At 33.6% G+C, this 16,036-nt stretch overlaps 1 protein-coding gene across 1 annotated transcript; it reads right to left on the bottom strand.

The window, feature by feature from the left end:
* Positions 1-8,332: 8,332 nt before the first annotated feature.
* Positions 8,333-9,474, bottom strand: LOC108854691 (ethylene-responsive transcription factor ERF014). The gene has a single exon (XM_018628314.2). It carries the CDS (start codon positions 9,188-9,190, stop codon positions 8,399-8,401), a length of 792 nt encoding a protein of 263 aa, XP_018483816.2. The 5' UTR covers positions 9,191-9,474; the 3' UTR covers positions 8,333-8,398.
* Positions 9,475-16,036: the final 6,562 nt, after the last annotated feature.

The raw sequence follows: 16,036 nt of genomic DNA, 5'->3' as shown, positions 1-16,036 counted from the left end.
TCATATTGAGAAATAGAGAAGTGTTCGAGTAAAAAGGGAAAATGAGGAAATGGGACCCCATCTCACGAGATAGATCAAGAAGACACACATAACAAGAACCCAAAAACAACTCATGTGACTTTCTGCTCGAATCTACTGTTAGATTTTTATTCAGACCAATGTTGGAGTAAATTGGATGTCATTGTTTTGCGAAAATCCAAGTAAAATAACACTGTTTATTAAGTTAACTCTTTTCGTCTTTGATTTTACCAATTATCACAAGTCGCAACTCTATATGCACCTCTTGTCTCTTCTGTGGAGAGTATTGTCTCTAAGTCTCTCCACAGTTGGACTAAACTAAAGCCCAAGTCATCAAAGTCTTATATTGCCAAAAACACATGGGCCTGCGAAGTGGTGAAACATTGAGGCCCGAGATGTCTCTAGGGCATCCACTAAGTTCTGCGTTTATAAGGAAAGCTATCTGCTTTCTTGTAATACACGGGAAAACAGAATCAGATTGTGGAGGTCATGTAGCAACAAGATTGTCTTGGTTAAAAGATCGTCAGAGCATACCTGAAGGAGAATAGCAATCAGAGATTGAGAACTAAGAGTGTTAGTTCTTGTTTGAGCTAAGGTCTTGTTGTAGCTCGAGAGTTCATATCTCTTTGTAATTGCCTTTGTTACTTGAGATAGTGGATTGGAAGCTAGCTCTTCCCCCAGACGTACCTAACGGGAACTGGGTAACCAAACGTGTTGTGTCTTATCCTTTTACATACCTGTCAAACAAACACACACACACATCAAGTTAGTATTGACAATAATCAATCTAGGAGATTAGCTAATCGGTTTCTAGCTAATTGGTTAAAGGTTTTCACGCATACAATCTGGTATAAACCTTACAAGTGGTATCAGAGCACTCAGGTTCAGCTAAGGGAACAGTTCTCAGTTCTTATCTGCTTATTGGTGCGATCAGAGTTTTGTGACTAAGGACAGATACTCGCACGGTTGAGTGAGGAAGTATGAAGAAGTCTAAAGTCAAGATTGATGTGGAAAAGTTTGATGGTAAAGGGGATTTTGGTATGTGGAAATTCAAGATGTTGATGCAACTTGAAAACTCAGATTTAGACAGTGTTCTAAATGAAGAAGATACAAGCGAGATTACTGATAAAGAGAAGGCAGTTGATACAGATACTAAGCCGGGTGTATCTAAAGAGGGTCTAACTCGAAAAGAGATGGACAAACGTGCTAAGAACATGATCTGTGCTAGTCTAGGTAACCTGGTGCTTCGAAAGGTTATGAAACAGACTACTGCACTAGGGGTGTGGAAAGCACTAGAGAAGGATTATCAAACGAAAACGCTACCAAACAGAATCTACTTAAAGCAAAGGTTTGCGAGCTTCAGAATGGAAGAGCATCGAAGTATAGAAGAAAACCTTGATGTGTTCTTGAGGCTAGTAGATGATCTGGAGAGTCTAAACATCACGGTTAGTGATGAAGATCAAGCGATACAGGTACTGTCAAGCTTGCCAAAACCGTTTGACTCCTTAGTGCATACTCTCAAGTACGGGAACGGCAAAGAAACGCTGACGCTGCAAGAAGTAACGACATCTGCATATGCAAAAGAAGTAGAGTTAAAAGAAGCTGGACTTCTGGGCAAAACAAAGTCAAATGCAGAAGGTCTAATAGCAGAGAGAGGGAGATCAGAAACGAAATCTCAAAGTAAATGGAAAGGCAGATCCAAAAGCAAAAACTACAGATCCAAGTCAAGGCCAAGAGGTCCAGGAAAACCCAGAGAATGCTGGACATGTGGTAAGGAGGGTCACTACAAGAAAGATTGTCCAGACAAGAAAAACTGGAAATCAAATGAATCTGCTAATGTTGCAAGTGATAAAGAACAACCTATGATTTTAACTGCAAGCATTCACAATCCTATGAAGGAATGGGTAATGGATTCTGGCTGCACTTTCCATATAACGCCCGAGAGGGATGTGTTATTTGGCTTCAAAGAAGTAAACGGTGGACGAGTTCTAATGGGTAATAACACTGAATGCGAAGTCAAAGGTATTGGAAGTATAAAGATTATAAATTCTGAAGGAGCTCAAGTCATCCTAAGCGATGTGAGATACATGCCATCAATGGGCAGAAATCTCATCTCCTATGGTCAGTTGGAGAAAAATGGTTGCAAATACGAAGGGGAAAACTTTACTGTCAATTTCTACCGAAAAGGTCAGAAAGTACTATCTGGAAAATATCAAGATGGCTTATACTATCTACAAGGATCGGTTCTTAAAGGGGAGGTTTCAGTGGCTAGAGCTGAGACAAATCTAACTAACAGATGGCATTCCAGATTAGGACATATGAGTTTGAAGAATATGAATCTCTTGGTGAAAGGAGGTTACTTAAATCCTAAAGAAGTGCACACTTTGGATTTCTGCGAAAAATGTGTTTTCGGCAAAGCTCATAAGCAAAGTTTCCCAGAAGGGCGACACATATCAAAGGAAAGACTTGACTATGTACACAGTGATCTATGGGGGTCAGTTTCTAATGAACCTAGCTTATCTGGCTGCAGATATTTCCTAACTTTCATCGATGACTATTCGAGGAAGGTATGGATCAGGTTTCTACGAACTAAAGATGAAGTGTATGATAATTTCTCAGAATGGAAGACCCTAGTGGAGAATACTACAAAGAAAAGATTGAAGTATTTTCGGACAGACAATGGATTATAATTCTGCAATGTCAAGATGGACAAGTTATGCAGTGATTCTGGAATTCAAAGGCACAAGACGTGTACTTACACTCCCCAGCAGAATGGGGTGGCAGAGAGAATGAATCGGACTATAGCTGAGAAGATACGATGCATGTTAGCAGAGTCTGGGCTAGAGAAATCTTTTTGGGCAGAGGCTGCTTGTACAGCAGTGTATCTTATAAATCGATCTCCTAATGCAGCTCTAAGATTCAAAATTCCAGAGGAGCTATGGACAGGTTCTAGAGTGGATTATAGTCACTTGAGGAGATTTGGATGTGTGGCATATGTTCACACAACACAGGACAAAATGAGTCCTAGAGCTATTAAAGGGGTTTTCGTTGGGTATCCTCAAGGAGTCAAAGGGTATAGAGTTTGGATATCAGAAGAAGGAAAGAGCTCAATCAGCAGAAACGTTATATTTGATGAGGATAAACTATATTCTGAGACAGAAAAGAAAACTGAGAAACCTAAGAAGCTCAAGAAAGTGACTTTCAGGTCAGAGTTAATACAAGGACCCACAACTCAAGGTTTTTCAAATCAAGGTGGAGCAGATTCAGAAAATGCAGACTCTTCTGTTCAAGGTGGAGTAAATTCAGAAAATGCCGACTCTACTGGTCAAGGTGGAGCAGATTCAGAAAATGCCGACTCTACTGGTCAAGGTGGAGCAGATTCAGAACATGAGAGCTCAAAGTGTGAAAGTGAATCAGAAGAGGCTGATGATTCTGATGAAAATGACAATGAACAGACAGACCATCTAGATTTAGATGGCTATGTATTGGCAAGAGATAGAGATCGGAGAGTGATCAAGCCTCCATCAAGATATGAAGATGGGGATTCTGTCATAGCCTATGCGGTGGCTTGTGCTACTATAATAGAGCTGGATGAGCCGAGAACAGTTGCAGAAGCTAAACGCAGCAAGCACTGGAAGAAGTGGAAAGAAGCAATGACAGAAGAGAAAGTATCTCTTGATAAGAATGATACGTTTGTTTTGGTTCCAAGACCAGAAAAACAAAGGGTAATCGGCTGTAAGTGGATTTATAAATACAAAGAAGGGATTCCTGGAATCGAAGATCCGAGATTTAAAGCTCGTCTAGTGGGAAAAGGTTATGCTCAAGTTGAGGGGATAGACTACAATGAGATATTTGCGCCTGTGGTAAAACATGTGTCAATAAGAATTATGCTATCTATTGTGGTGAATTACGATTTGGAATTGGAACAGCTTGATGTGAAAACAGCTTTCCTACATGGGGTGCTTGATGAGAAAATCTACATGGAGCAGCCTGAGGAGTTCATTGAAAAGGGAAAAGAAGGAATGGTGTGTCTACTTAAGAAATCCCTATATGGATTGAAACAGTCTCCGAGACAGTGGAATCAGAAGTTTAATGAGTTCATGATGTCTCAAGGTTTTAAACGCTGTTCAAGAGATCCGTGTGTCTACACTAAAGGTACAACTGTGGAAGATATGATCTACTTACTACTTTATGTTGATGATATGCTTGTGGCGGCTAAAGATATTAAAGGCATAAACTGTCTCAAGAAGAGTTTGAATCAGATGTTTGAAATGAAAGACCTTGGAGCAGCTTCTCGAATTCTTGGAATGGAGATTAAAAGATACAGAAAGAAAGGAGTGCTTAAGCTATCACAGGAAAGATATATCAAACAAGTGTTGAGGACATTCAATATGGAAGAAAGTAAAGCAGTTGTGACTCCTAGCAATTCTCTGTTCAAACTAAGGAGTCTACGACCTGAAGAGATAGAAGGAGAAAGAGATGCGATGGATACAGTTCCTTATGCAAGTGCAGTAGGGAGCTTAATGTATGCAATGGTCGGTTCAAGACCAGATTTGGGATATGCCATTGGAGTGGTTAGCAGATTTATGGCAAATCCTGGTAGAAGTCACTGGGAAGCTGTTAAATGGATTCTAAGATACCTAAAAGGGGCAGCTAATGTGTGCCTAACGTTTACAAAATCAGAAGAGTTTGATATTGAGGGTTTTTCAGATTCAGACTACTCAGCAGATTTAGATAAAAGAAGATCAGTTTCAGCTTATGTATTTAGAGTTGGGGGCAATACGGTCAGTTGGAGATCATGTCTACAGCAAGTGGTTGCGCTATCTACTACAGAAGCAGAATATATGGCCCTAGCAGAAGCTACTAAAGAAGGTATATGGCTAAAAGATATATGCGAGGAACTAGGATTCAAAACAGATTCGTTTAAACTAAATTGTGACTCACAGAGTGCGATCTGTCTAGCAAAGAACAGTGTGCATCATGACAGAACTAAACACATAGCAAGGAGATATCATTTTATACGAGACATTGTGGATGAGGGTTCAGTCAAGGTTCAGAAGGTTCACACTACAGAGAATGCGGCAGACATGTTAACAAAGTGTTTACCTGGAAAGAGTTTTGAGAAGTGTCTAGGACTTCTCAAGATGCTCCGGTAGTCAACTTGAAGCGCCGAGGTTCCTGGTTAGTTGATTGAAGGACCTCGCAAAGGGATACAAACAGATACAGAGGTTGATCAGTATCGGTATAAAAGAAATCAACAAGATTCTTTTAAATGGTGAAAATTTAAATAGAAGACTAATCTACGGTATCAGAAGATTAAAATGATATATCAGTAATAAGGTTCAGTTCTCAGACAATGTTGACAAGACGTGAGTTGAGAAAAATGGTAAAGTGAAGAACTTTTATACTAACTGATGAAGATGCTGCAGAAAGGTTACCTTATGAGTTGGAATCGCGTTGAAATTGTTGTCAGCTGCAGATGAAACAAAGACAAAGTGAGACTCTAGTTGCGATAGTAATCAACAAATAAGGAAACTAAGAGGGTTAGCAGATTACCAAGAAGAAATGGTTTCGATTGACAGACATGGATTAAACATCCGATAAGGCTTCCAGCTAAAGTTTTGAGAAGGAGAGATCAGTCGACGAATCTCATCTAAACTCAGCAATCTTAGACGGAGGAAGAAGGAACTGACATCGAACACCAGAAGTTGAAGAATCAACATAAGTCGAAACGGTTCTCGAATTGAAGGCACAGGTTTCGGTGCATGTGAGTTGAAAAGCGCAGAAGAGGAGATCCAAGGCTTGAATGAGCTAAGAAAGAGTGATTGGTAAGGTATTTTGACTACGGGTTGAATCCGACAAAGAAGAGAGAGAGAGTTGTAGAAGATGAAGCTGTCGGTGGAGTCGAATAGAGACAAAGGTGGAGATTGTGGAGAGTATTGTCTCTAAGTCTCTCCATAGTTGGGCTAAGCTAAAGCCCAAGTCATCAAAGTCTTATATTGCCAAAAACACATGGGCCTGCGAAGTGGTGAAACATTGAGGCCCGAGATGTCTCTAGGGCATCCACTAAGTTCTGCGTTTATAAGGAAAGCTATCTGCTTTCTTGTAATACACGGGAAAACAGAATCAGATTGTGGAGGTCAGGTAGCAACAAGATTGTCTTGGTTAAAAGATCGTCAGAGCATACCTGAAGGAGAATAGCAATCAGAGATTGAGAACTAAGAGTGTTAGTTCTTGTTTGAGCTAAGGTCTTGTTGTAGCTCGAGAGTTCATATCTCTTTGTAATTGCCTTTGTTACTTGAGATAGTGGATTGGAAGCTAGCTCTTCCCCCAGACGTACCTAACGGGAACTGGGTAACCAAACGTGTTGTGTCTTATCCTTTTACATACCTGTCAAACAAACACACACACACATCAAGTTAGTATTGACAATAATCAATCTAGGAGATTAGCTAATCGGTTTCTAGCTAATTGGTTAAAGGTTTTCACGCATACAATCTGGTATAAACCTTACATCTTCTCATATTTCCTCTGAATTCTATATCATTCTTTCTTAACAGTTCAATTATTATTATAGTATTTTTCTCTAACAGTAAGTAAGTAGGGTTACCATGACAAGGACCGGTCCTGAGATTTCGAAGACTATAGACGGCTTAAGAAGAATTTTATAAATTTGGGGGTTGAATTTTTTTTTTAACAAATTTGGGGTTCTTTTATATGTGAACTTTTACAAAAAATTTGAGGGTTTAAGGCGAATATTTCATCCGGGTTGGTGCAGAACCGGCCCTGACCATGACTTCTTCGACCAGCCTCATATGAATTGCTTCTTGCTCTCTGGCTTTGTAAAATTTCCAAATACAAATATCTATTTTCACACTTTGACTCATTGGCTAATATATATGTTTATGTATCATAGTTATTTTTTACACCGGAATAAACAGTATTATTTGATTGATTATGTTGATGTTTTGTTGTGACTGATTAATGCATTATACGGAAAAAAATATTATTTGATATTTTTCTGTCGCCGTCCATTCAACGCCAATAAATTCACCATTCATACTTTATGTTAATAATATGAAATCTGAAGTAATAGGTTAACATTAAATTTTAAGTTTCAGAATATTTAATCAACAACACTATTATGCTTTATTGTTGTTAACATATTAACATGATTGTAATTTGTAAGCTACTAATTCAAAACTAAGATAGGGGTATTGGATCTAGAAGATGAACTGAATTGGAAGGAATTCAAGTTTTCATTAAATTCTAGTACTATTTTGTCATCTAATTCATCTATATGTAATCATTCTTATTGTTATTCAGTTCAACAATTTTCTAATTCTATTAAATATGTGTAGTTCAATCTTTGGTGAATTTTGTGATAATTGTATTTGAAAAGAATTTAATGGGAATTCCACTATAAAATGTAAAGAACCCTATGTTCTTTTTAAGCTGAAATTGAAGATAATTTTTTCGTTTAATATATATATATATATGATCATTATAATATGATAGATTTAGAAATGTAATTTTCATTATAAACTTAAAAAGTATATCATTATCTTGATGAATGTATTTTCCTTAGTATATCTTGCAATGGATGACCAAACTCTTATTAGATATTTTTTTCTAATTTATTCAAAATAAGTCATGATAATAAGGTTTTCTTTTATTTTTTTGTATTCGTATATAATGGTATCCTTACATAGTGATATATAAATAGTTGAATAAATTAGTCAATTTTTTTATTAGATTTTATTTGGGAATAAACGTTATTTATATGATATATAAATGGTCTGGTTTTTATTATGTTCCTTAGTTAAAAAATTTATTCGACTTGTTCTTTATAAGCAATGACTAAAATAACTATCTCACATAACACAACATCTTCATTGCTTCCCAAGACTGTCATCTATGTTAGTGTGCTCATACTTGAATTTACACTCGTGTAGGTTCAACTCTAATTCAAAAAATTCACTGAATTTAGAGGAAATGGTTTCTATCAAATTTATTAGTATTCTTTAAAAATCTAAAACATAAGAATCAGATAAATGCATCCAAATCTTCATCAAATCTTGTCAAATACTTCACTGTTACTTATGTCTTAAATCAATTTCTTTCAAACCCAGCTAATTCTACTTAACCACTGCTATCTAGTTTTAAAACTAACTTTGATTTTGATACAAAGATCCCCACATATATTTTCTCTACAACATATACTGCAAACCACATATTCAGGATGTGAGAATCGGTAAAGAAAAAAATGATATAACACAATGTATCAGTTACATAACTGATATATATATATATCGAAACAAATAATCTTTTGTTTTGATGACTGTAAAAAATAAGGTATGATCATATAATTAAAGCAGAATCAACAAAAATTCCATAATCTGATATCTCCTTCCTCAAAGAAATCATCAGCAAGTGGTGTTGTCAAATACGGTAACATGAACTGATCATCACCATCAAAGCAGTTGTACCATGATGATTCAGATAAGGAGACTACTTGTTGGTCATACTGAGACATGGAGACCACATCATAGAGATCTTCAGAAGGAGATGAGGAAAGTAATGGAGATGAAGTAGAGACAGATGAGGAAGAAGGATCTGCGTTAGCTGCAGCAGCAGCCACTCTCTGTATGTACTTAGGAGACATGTTAATAGTGTTTTTGTTGTCACCATTGTTGGTATTGTAGAGAGAAGATGAGATCTCTGGGAAGTTGAGATTATTAGCCGAAGATCCTTTGAGACAGAGAAGCGCAGCATCGTAGGCTCGAGCAGCGGCTTCAGCGGTTGAGTAAGAACCGAGCCAGATCCTTGTCTTTTGATTAGGAGCTCTGATCTCTGAAACCCATGAACCCCAACTTCTCATTCTCACTCCTTTGTACTTCTTGGCCATGTTATTCTTGCTTATGGATGATGATGTCGATAATGAAGATGAAGATGATGATGATGATGGAGACATTCGCTTTGTCGTATTCTGAAGAGCTTTCACCATTGATAGTAAGTTAATAACGTAAAGGGTATTGTATTTGAGGAGGAAGTTGGAAGAGAAGAATAGTTCGTCTCTATTTATAGATGATATATGAAGAACAAAAGTAGTAACAGAATAATAAAATATACTATGAACATAGTCAAAGAAAGTAGCATGGGGCACACACATTGAAATGAGTACTTTTTCTTTAAATAATTTTGATAGACAGGTGTTTTACAATTTATTTAATAGAAGGATTTTACCATTAAAATTCTCTAGTACGCTATTGGTTACCACTAATTATGTTACTTCTTCTCAGTCTAGCTAGGTCAAATTTGCGAACCCTGCAAAAGAAAATTACACAAAATCAACACTCAATATAAACAAAAACTCAATTATCTATTTCAAGAAACGATAGATAATTTGTAAAACATAGTAAGGGCTAGATACATCGGATTCTATTTTGAGAGGCAACTTCTAGGTGCTAAGAGCATGTGATTTTCCAAGTACAAACAAAATAAAAAGTTATAAACCTAATTATTTCGATAAATGAGATGCTAGAATATCACATGATAATAAATTACAAATTTATAAACAAAATTAAGAATCTTGAACGTCAAAGTAGCTGAAGTCATGTTTATTATCAAGGGGAGAAAACAGCTGGTGCATCTCTGTCTTTAATGGGCTTTTAAAACCGCGTGAACTACTTCCTTGTGTCCCCTTCTCCCACACGTAAATTCTCTCTGTTAAATTTATCTTTTACTAAATTAACTATATTTGATTATTCAGATTCCTTTGTCAAACTGCAGTGCTGTTAGCTAAACAATTCAATAGAGTACTAGAATTTACAATAAACTATTCCCTCCATTTCTAAAAAATGTTTCTAAAATATTTATGTTTTAAGTTTTTCATACTTATTAAGAAAAACGTAAAATTGTTGTTACCAATGCATTATTTTCTTAATGAACTATTTTCCATAATTTTAACAAATAAGATTTTAATAAATACAATTATGTTTTTTGAAAAATATAATTTATCATTAATCAATATATTGAAAACATAAAATATATATATATTTTTGAAACGAAAGTTTTTTTCATGGATCTTTTAGAAATTGAGGAAATATACAGTAAAACCTAGATAACACGGAAGCTTCATCGGATGTCCGTTTCCCGCTTCGAAACCGGAATCGGAATCGGAACCTTATGGAAGCTTACGGAATCTCGCTTCCAAAACGTTTCCAAAATATTCTCTTTAAAAATATGTTGGAAGCTTACGATTCCGTTTTGGAATCACGTTTCCGTTTTTTCTTTAAAACTCATTGTCATAATTCATTAAAATATAAAATCATATTTTTAGTTTATATAAAATTAAAATTTTAACAGTAATGAATCAAAGATAATAGAAATATACAAATATTAAAACTAATACTATAAAATATCTTTACGCATTGAAGTTTTTATTACAGATATAGCACATATTCAAATATATTATGTCAATAAATTTATGAAGTTTTAAAAATAATTAATATAATAATTTATTTTAAACTTAATGTATGTGTATTTTTTAGTTTTAATATGAAATCATTTCAAAATTATTATAAATTAATAAATGCTTTGTTTTAAATTTAAATCATATGATTTTTAGTTCTAAATTATATAAAGTTTCTTATATTTTAATATATATATATATATATATATACGCTTCCAATACGTACCCGTTTCCTAAATTTTTTTAAAATTTCGCTTCTGCGTTTTCATACGCTTCCGCTTCCACGTACCCACTTCCGTTTTCATGTAACCTAGAGTAAAACCACAGGACCTTAGAATAATATACTCTTACAGAAAAGAATAATACACTCTTTTTTTCTAAGAAACCAATGCGCAGTTAAAATAAAATTAGTCGGCAGTCGGCACTAGAATTTAAGACGCGTATCGAGTAATTAAAAACATTAAACTAAGCTATTCGTGTTCACGTTCTGCCAGGCTCCTCTCGTTTTGTTTTTATAATAAAGCAGGTGAGGTTTTTCCAGATACCAAGTAACGAATCAACTGATTTGTTTTTTTTTTGAGAGAAAAAATCAACTGATTTGTTCGTTGGAAAATGTAGTGGAAAGTGCAGGCAAAAGTAAGCATACTTCAATTGTTTGTTTATGTTTACGTTCATGCTTCCATTTTGTATGTGATTTAAATAGTACTCCTATTAAGAAAAAAAACTTACTGTTGAATTTGTTGGCAGATATGTACACGCAAGTGTTTGTGTTTATCTTTTAATTTTTTTTATGAAAATATTACATTTAGTGTATTTTCCTCACTAAATATGATACAATCATTGTTTATAATATATAAAATGGTATTCAAAAATTTCTTTATCTAATTTATATTCTACTTTTCTGTTAGATTTATCAAATCATATAAGGATCATGAATATTTGCATTCAATACCTACAACTTTTACCATATTTGCACTCTTTACTTTATTTCTCCCTAAATATTTTTTTCCTCCTGCATCATTTTTTCCCAACAATATTTATGTATTTTCCTAATTACTACATTCTTTTTATGTTTTCAGCTAATTTACCCGAAAATCATTCCACAATTTTAGTTATTTTCCATATCTTAGTTATTTTTTTTTCTATATTCCGATAAGCACTGTTATCAATCAAAACATATACTCCTCCAATTTCATAAATAGTGTTAATCTAACATTTTTCACAAAGATTAAAAATGATTGAAATACATTTAAGTTGTCATTAACTACACATATTCAACCAATAATATTTGAGATAAATGAAATTATTTATAAAATCAATGCATAGTTAATATTAAGCTGAAAGCTGTATTGAAATTCTAAAGTGACACTATTTTTGTAACAAGAAAAAAATATTAAATGATATTTAATACTCTCTCTATTTTATAATAAGTGTCACTTTAAATTTTTTATTTTGTTTTAAAATAAGTGTCATTTTACAATTCCAACGCATCTTTATACATTAAATCCATTTTTATCATTTTGAAAACCAATCAATTTTTAAAAAAGTTATTTTCATTTAATTAGTCATGCATTAAATAGGGATATATTAGTCTATTATACAGTTTTTTAATCTCCCTAAAAAATGTCAAAACAACATTTATTGAGAAACAGAAGAACTATGAAACATATGTAGTATTTAGATGCTTTTGTGTTGACTACAAGGGCACCATATTCTAGAAAAATCAGAGTTGGATGGTAGATTATCTGAGTTAAAGTTAGACTCTGCTCACACACGCAAAAAACTAGACATGTATGTGAGATGAATGCTAGAATAACAAAATACTCGACTGGTTTAATGATAGAATCACTTAAAGTTGAGTAGAATTTTGGCAGAATATCATAATCATAAAATACTAAACTGGCTATACTTGATTGATTTGGTTAACCCGAAGAGTCATAGGCAAAAACCCACGCCAAACCTAAAAGCTTATGAAAAGTCGAGCTTCATTTTTTTCTTTTTCTTTTTTGAAAAAGAAAAAAGCTTAAAGCATCCACAATTTCCTACCGAGGGGTGGCCCCAAAACGGAATTGACAGGGGGTCAGGGGGTGCTTGGTCCTTGCAGCTAATGTGGAGAAGGTGAGCTCCCTCCGGACTAATATCACAGTGAAAATACTCAAACCATGCATGGTCTTTCAACCAACATCCTTCGGTAGCTATACTACCACATGTTGTTCTAAAAAAAAAGAAACTATACCACATGTCTTACTGGTTTAATATATAATTGATGTTTTTAAATTATACTCCTATTTTAATAAGCCTAAGTATATAGCATTATAATTATTTAAAACACTAAAACAATAAATTGTTAAAATAACATGAAAATAGTATTGTATTCATCTTGGTATCCATAAGCTAATTTTTGTGTGGATATGGCCGATTCTAGATAAATATAACTATATAACGTATTTGCATCGGTCCCAAAATTGAGGTGGGTATTACGTATCTATATTATTAAAGTTGAAATACAAAAATCGGAGTGTTTGGAAATTTCAATAGGCTTATTAAAAAAATTTAGAGAGGATTGGGCTCATGGATTGTAGTCTTTAAAAAAAAAATTGTTTGGAAACAAAGTTAGTAGTATTAAGCAAAAAAAGTAATGGGTTTAAATTATTAAGTCCATTATAAAGAAATTTGTCAATATATATAAGAAAAAATACAATACAAAGTCCAATTTGAAATACTAGCTCAAACTATGGTTTTTATATTTTATATAAAGTTTTAAAAATATAATATATGTAATTATTAATATGATGGTACGTATAAAATACTATTAATTATATGATTACTTATATGATGGTACGTATAAAATACGATGAATTATTTGCTGAAAATATACAATATATAATAATGACTAAGGATGGGTTTTCGGATACCCATACGGTTCTGATCGGTTTGCGTTTCGGATTTTCGAGGTCAAAGATTTCAGTCCTATTAGGATGTTACTAAATTTTTGTTTGAGTTTAATTCGGATCTTTGCGTGTTTGGTTCGGGTTTGAATAACCCATTTAAATTATTTTTAAAGTTTTAAATCACTATATATCTTAAATTTCTCAAAATCTATAAATAAAATAATATATTACCTATAAATTTAAATAACATATGTCAGAATACCTAAGCTTAACATAGCAATGGCTTGATTTAAAATTTTGGATGCGGAATCAATAATTATTTTAAGTATTTTTGGTGATTTGAGTATACTTTAACTATTTCAGATATTTATTTTTGACTATCTATATATATTTTCAAGTATTTTAAACCAATTTAAAAGTATCATTCTTGATATTTAATTTTGCCAAACTCTAATAATTACATGAAAAAAATATCATCATATTTTTCAAAATATGCATCCGCGCAGATGCGGAGATCAAAGTTTATAATCATTTATTTTAAAAACAAGCCAAATAAATATATGTTGATTGGAGAGAGAATAAAACAAAGCCAGAGAAATAGATAGTTTACCAGAGACACTATATGTGTCGAATTTATTATAAATAAAATTTTACTAAGATAAATACATTCAATAATTACAAACAAATAACATATTTCATAAAAAGAAAAATAATACACTCGGGCATCCGAAATATTTCGGTCGGATGGATCGGATTCAGTTATCTAAATACCAAAATTTTTGAATAATTTGGATATTTAATCAATTTCGATTCCGGTTTAGTACTACTTTTTGGATCAGGATCGGTTCGGTTTTTTGGATTCAGGTTCTTTTGCGCAGTCCTAATATTGACATTAAAAACAAATAGGAACATATTTTGTAAAAAATACCGCGCGGATCAAAATCTAGTAAACATTAAAACTAAAGTTTTTATGATAAAATGAATCGCTGATATGCACTATTATAATTAGTATATTAAAGTATATTTACATATTTTGTGACCAACAAATGAAAAAAGTACCCTTGATGAAAATCCAGTAATGCTTTATAATATGTGTACCATAATTTGTAATATACCATGCACACTAATGTTATATCAATATAATATTTATGTTTTGATAAGATCGATTGTTGGGAGAAAAGATAACTTGTTATAATTAAGCAATGGCCATACTTAAAAAACTGGCTACCTAACGAAGAAGAGTACTGACTACTGAGTGATCCCCACCTGAAGAAATAGACAAATGGAATCATAAATGAAGATTCATCCTTCTTTCTCTTAAAATGCATGTACTTTCATATTCGTATCTCGACAATCTTAACTGGCACCGTACTCAATATATGACCTTCCGTACCTCTATCACAGTCAATCATTTAAAAGAAAATAATAATATAAGAGTTAAAATAAAAGCTTGTAGGATAGAAAAAGAATCAACATTTAATGGATACCGGCTAAGGCAGAGAGATAGTAGGGTCTTGATTAATTACTAAAACTCTTGCTTTGTGTTCAAATATATATAAATGTGGAGAGAATCAAGTGGTAGAGATTTACAGGAACGTACGGAGAAGTTTCATCAAGGATTAAAGATTGTGTTGGATGGTGTAGAGGCAAATGCACGTGTGGATTGTGACATGACAGAATCAAATCCTCTCTTTTTGATATCTTGAAGATTGAGAAATTTCGTAGAAGGGGGAAAAAGGACTGGGTGGTGGTTGCTGGTGACTTTAACAGGAGATTAGCATGCTCTGTACATTTTCCGAGTGGTAAGTTATAGTCTAGAAGCTCTAGTGGAACTGCAAAACGTAATGTTGATAATCAAATAAGAATGGTTAATTTCTCCCAAGTGGTAGGGGCTGAAATTAAAGTTTAGGTTACTGTCAAGCATGGAGGTCTATTAATGAATCACGAACTAAAAGGCTAAATCTCTTAACAAAAATCAAGCTAAGTAGTGGAATGAAGTCTCAAGACTTCCTATTTAAGCTACGGCATATTGTGTCCTGTGCTCTTTTTCCGCTTTGATTCAGTGTGCGCTGCTCAGTTTGGCACTTCAGTTTCATTATTCAATCGCTTTTGGTTCAGAAATGCTTAAAGCCAACGAATCGTAATTTTTTCATTTTTTTTTTGTTTTGGGACTAACGCTTTCTTTGGTTTCTCTTCATTTATTTTCATATTTTTGTTGCGTCAGTTTTTTTTATCGAGTCAAAGTTGTTTCGAAATGAGGACCTTACTTTAGGATGATGATTAATCATGTATGCTTTCAACTGTCTTTCTAGTGACCTTTATTGCATAATGTGGAGTGTACAAACAAGCTAGGTACCTCTGTATTTTGACTATTCTCCTTAACCAGATATATTTCAGACTATTGAAATTTAGATGGAATGACAATTGGCTTTACTTTATCTGAACCTAATCTGTTTAAATATTCTTGTGTAGGTGCTATATTGGGGGAAACGAATTACATTCATGACTATTTTAACATTTCACCACTATAGATGTGCTGAATGGTTAGCTCAATTTTTGCTAGTACCTAGCTTGAACCTTAACTTTTTCAGACCTTATGCATTCAAGTTTCCAATGTCTTATGTGTAGATATGTGCAAAAAGTTCGAAATAAA

The sequence above is a fragment of the Raphanus sativus genome, chromosome 1 (assembly GCF_000801105.2).
Source record: "Raphanus sativus cultivar WK10039 chromosome 1, ASM80110v3, whole genome shotgun sequence".
Taxonomy (NCBI): domain Eukaryota; kingdom Viridiplantae; phylum Streptophyta; class Magnoliopsida; order Brassicales; family Brassicaceae; genus Raphanus; species Raphanus sativus.
Note: the sequence above shows the minus strand (reverse complement) of the source record. Positions and strands in the feature narration are given on the sequence as shown.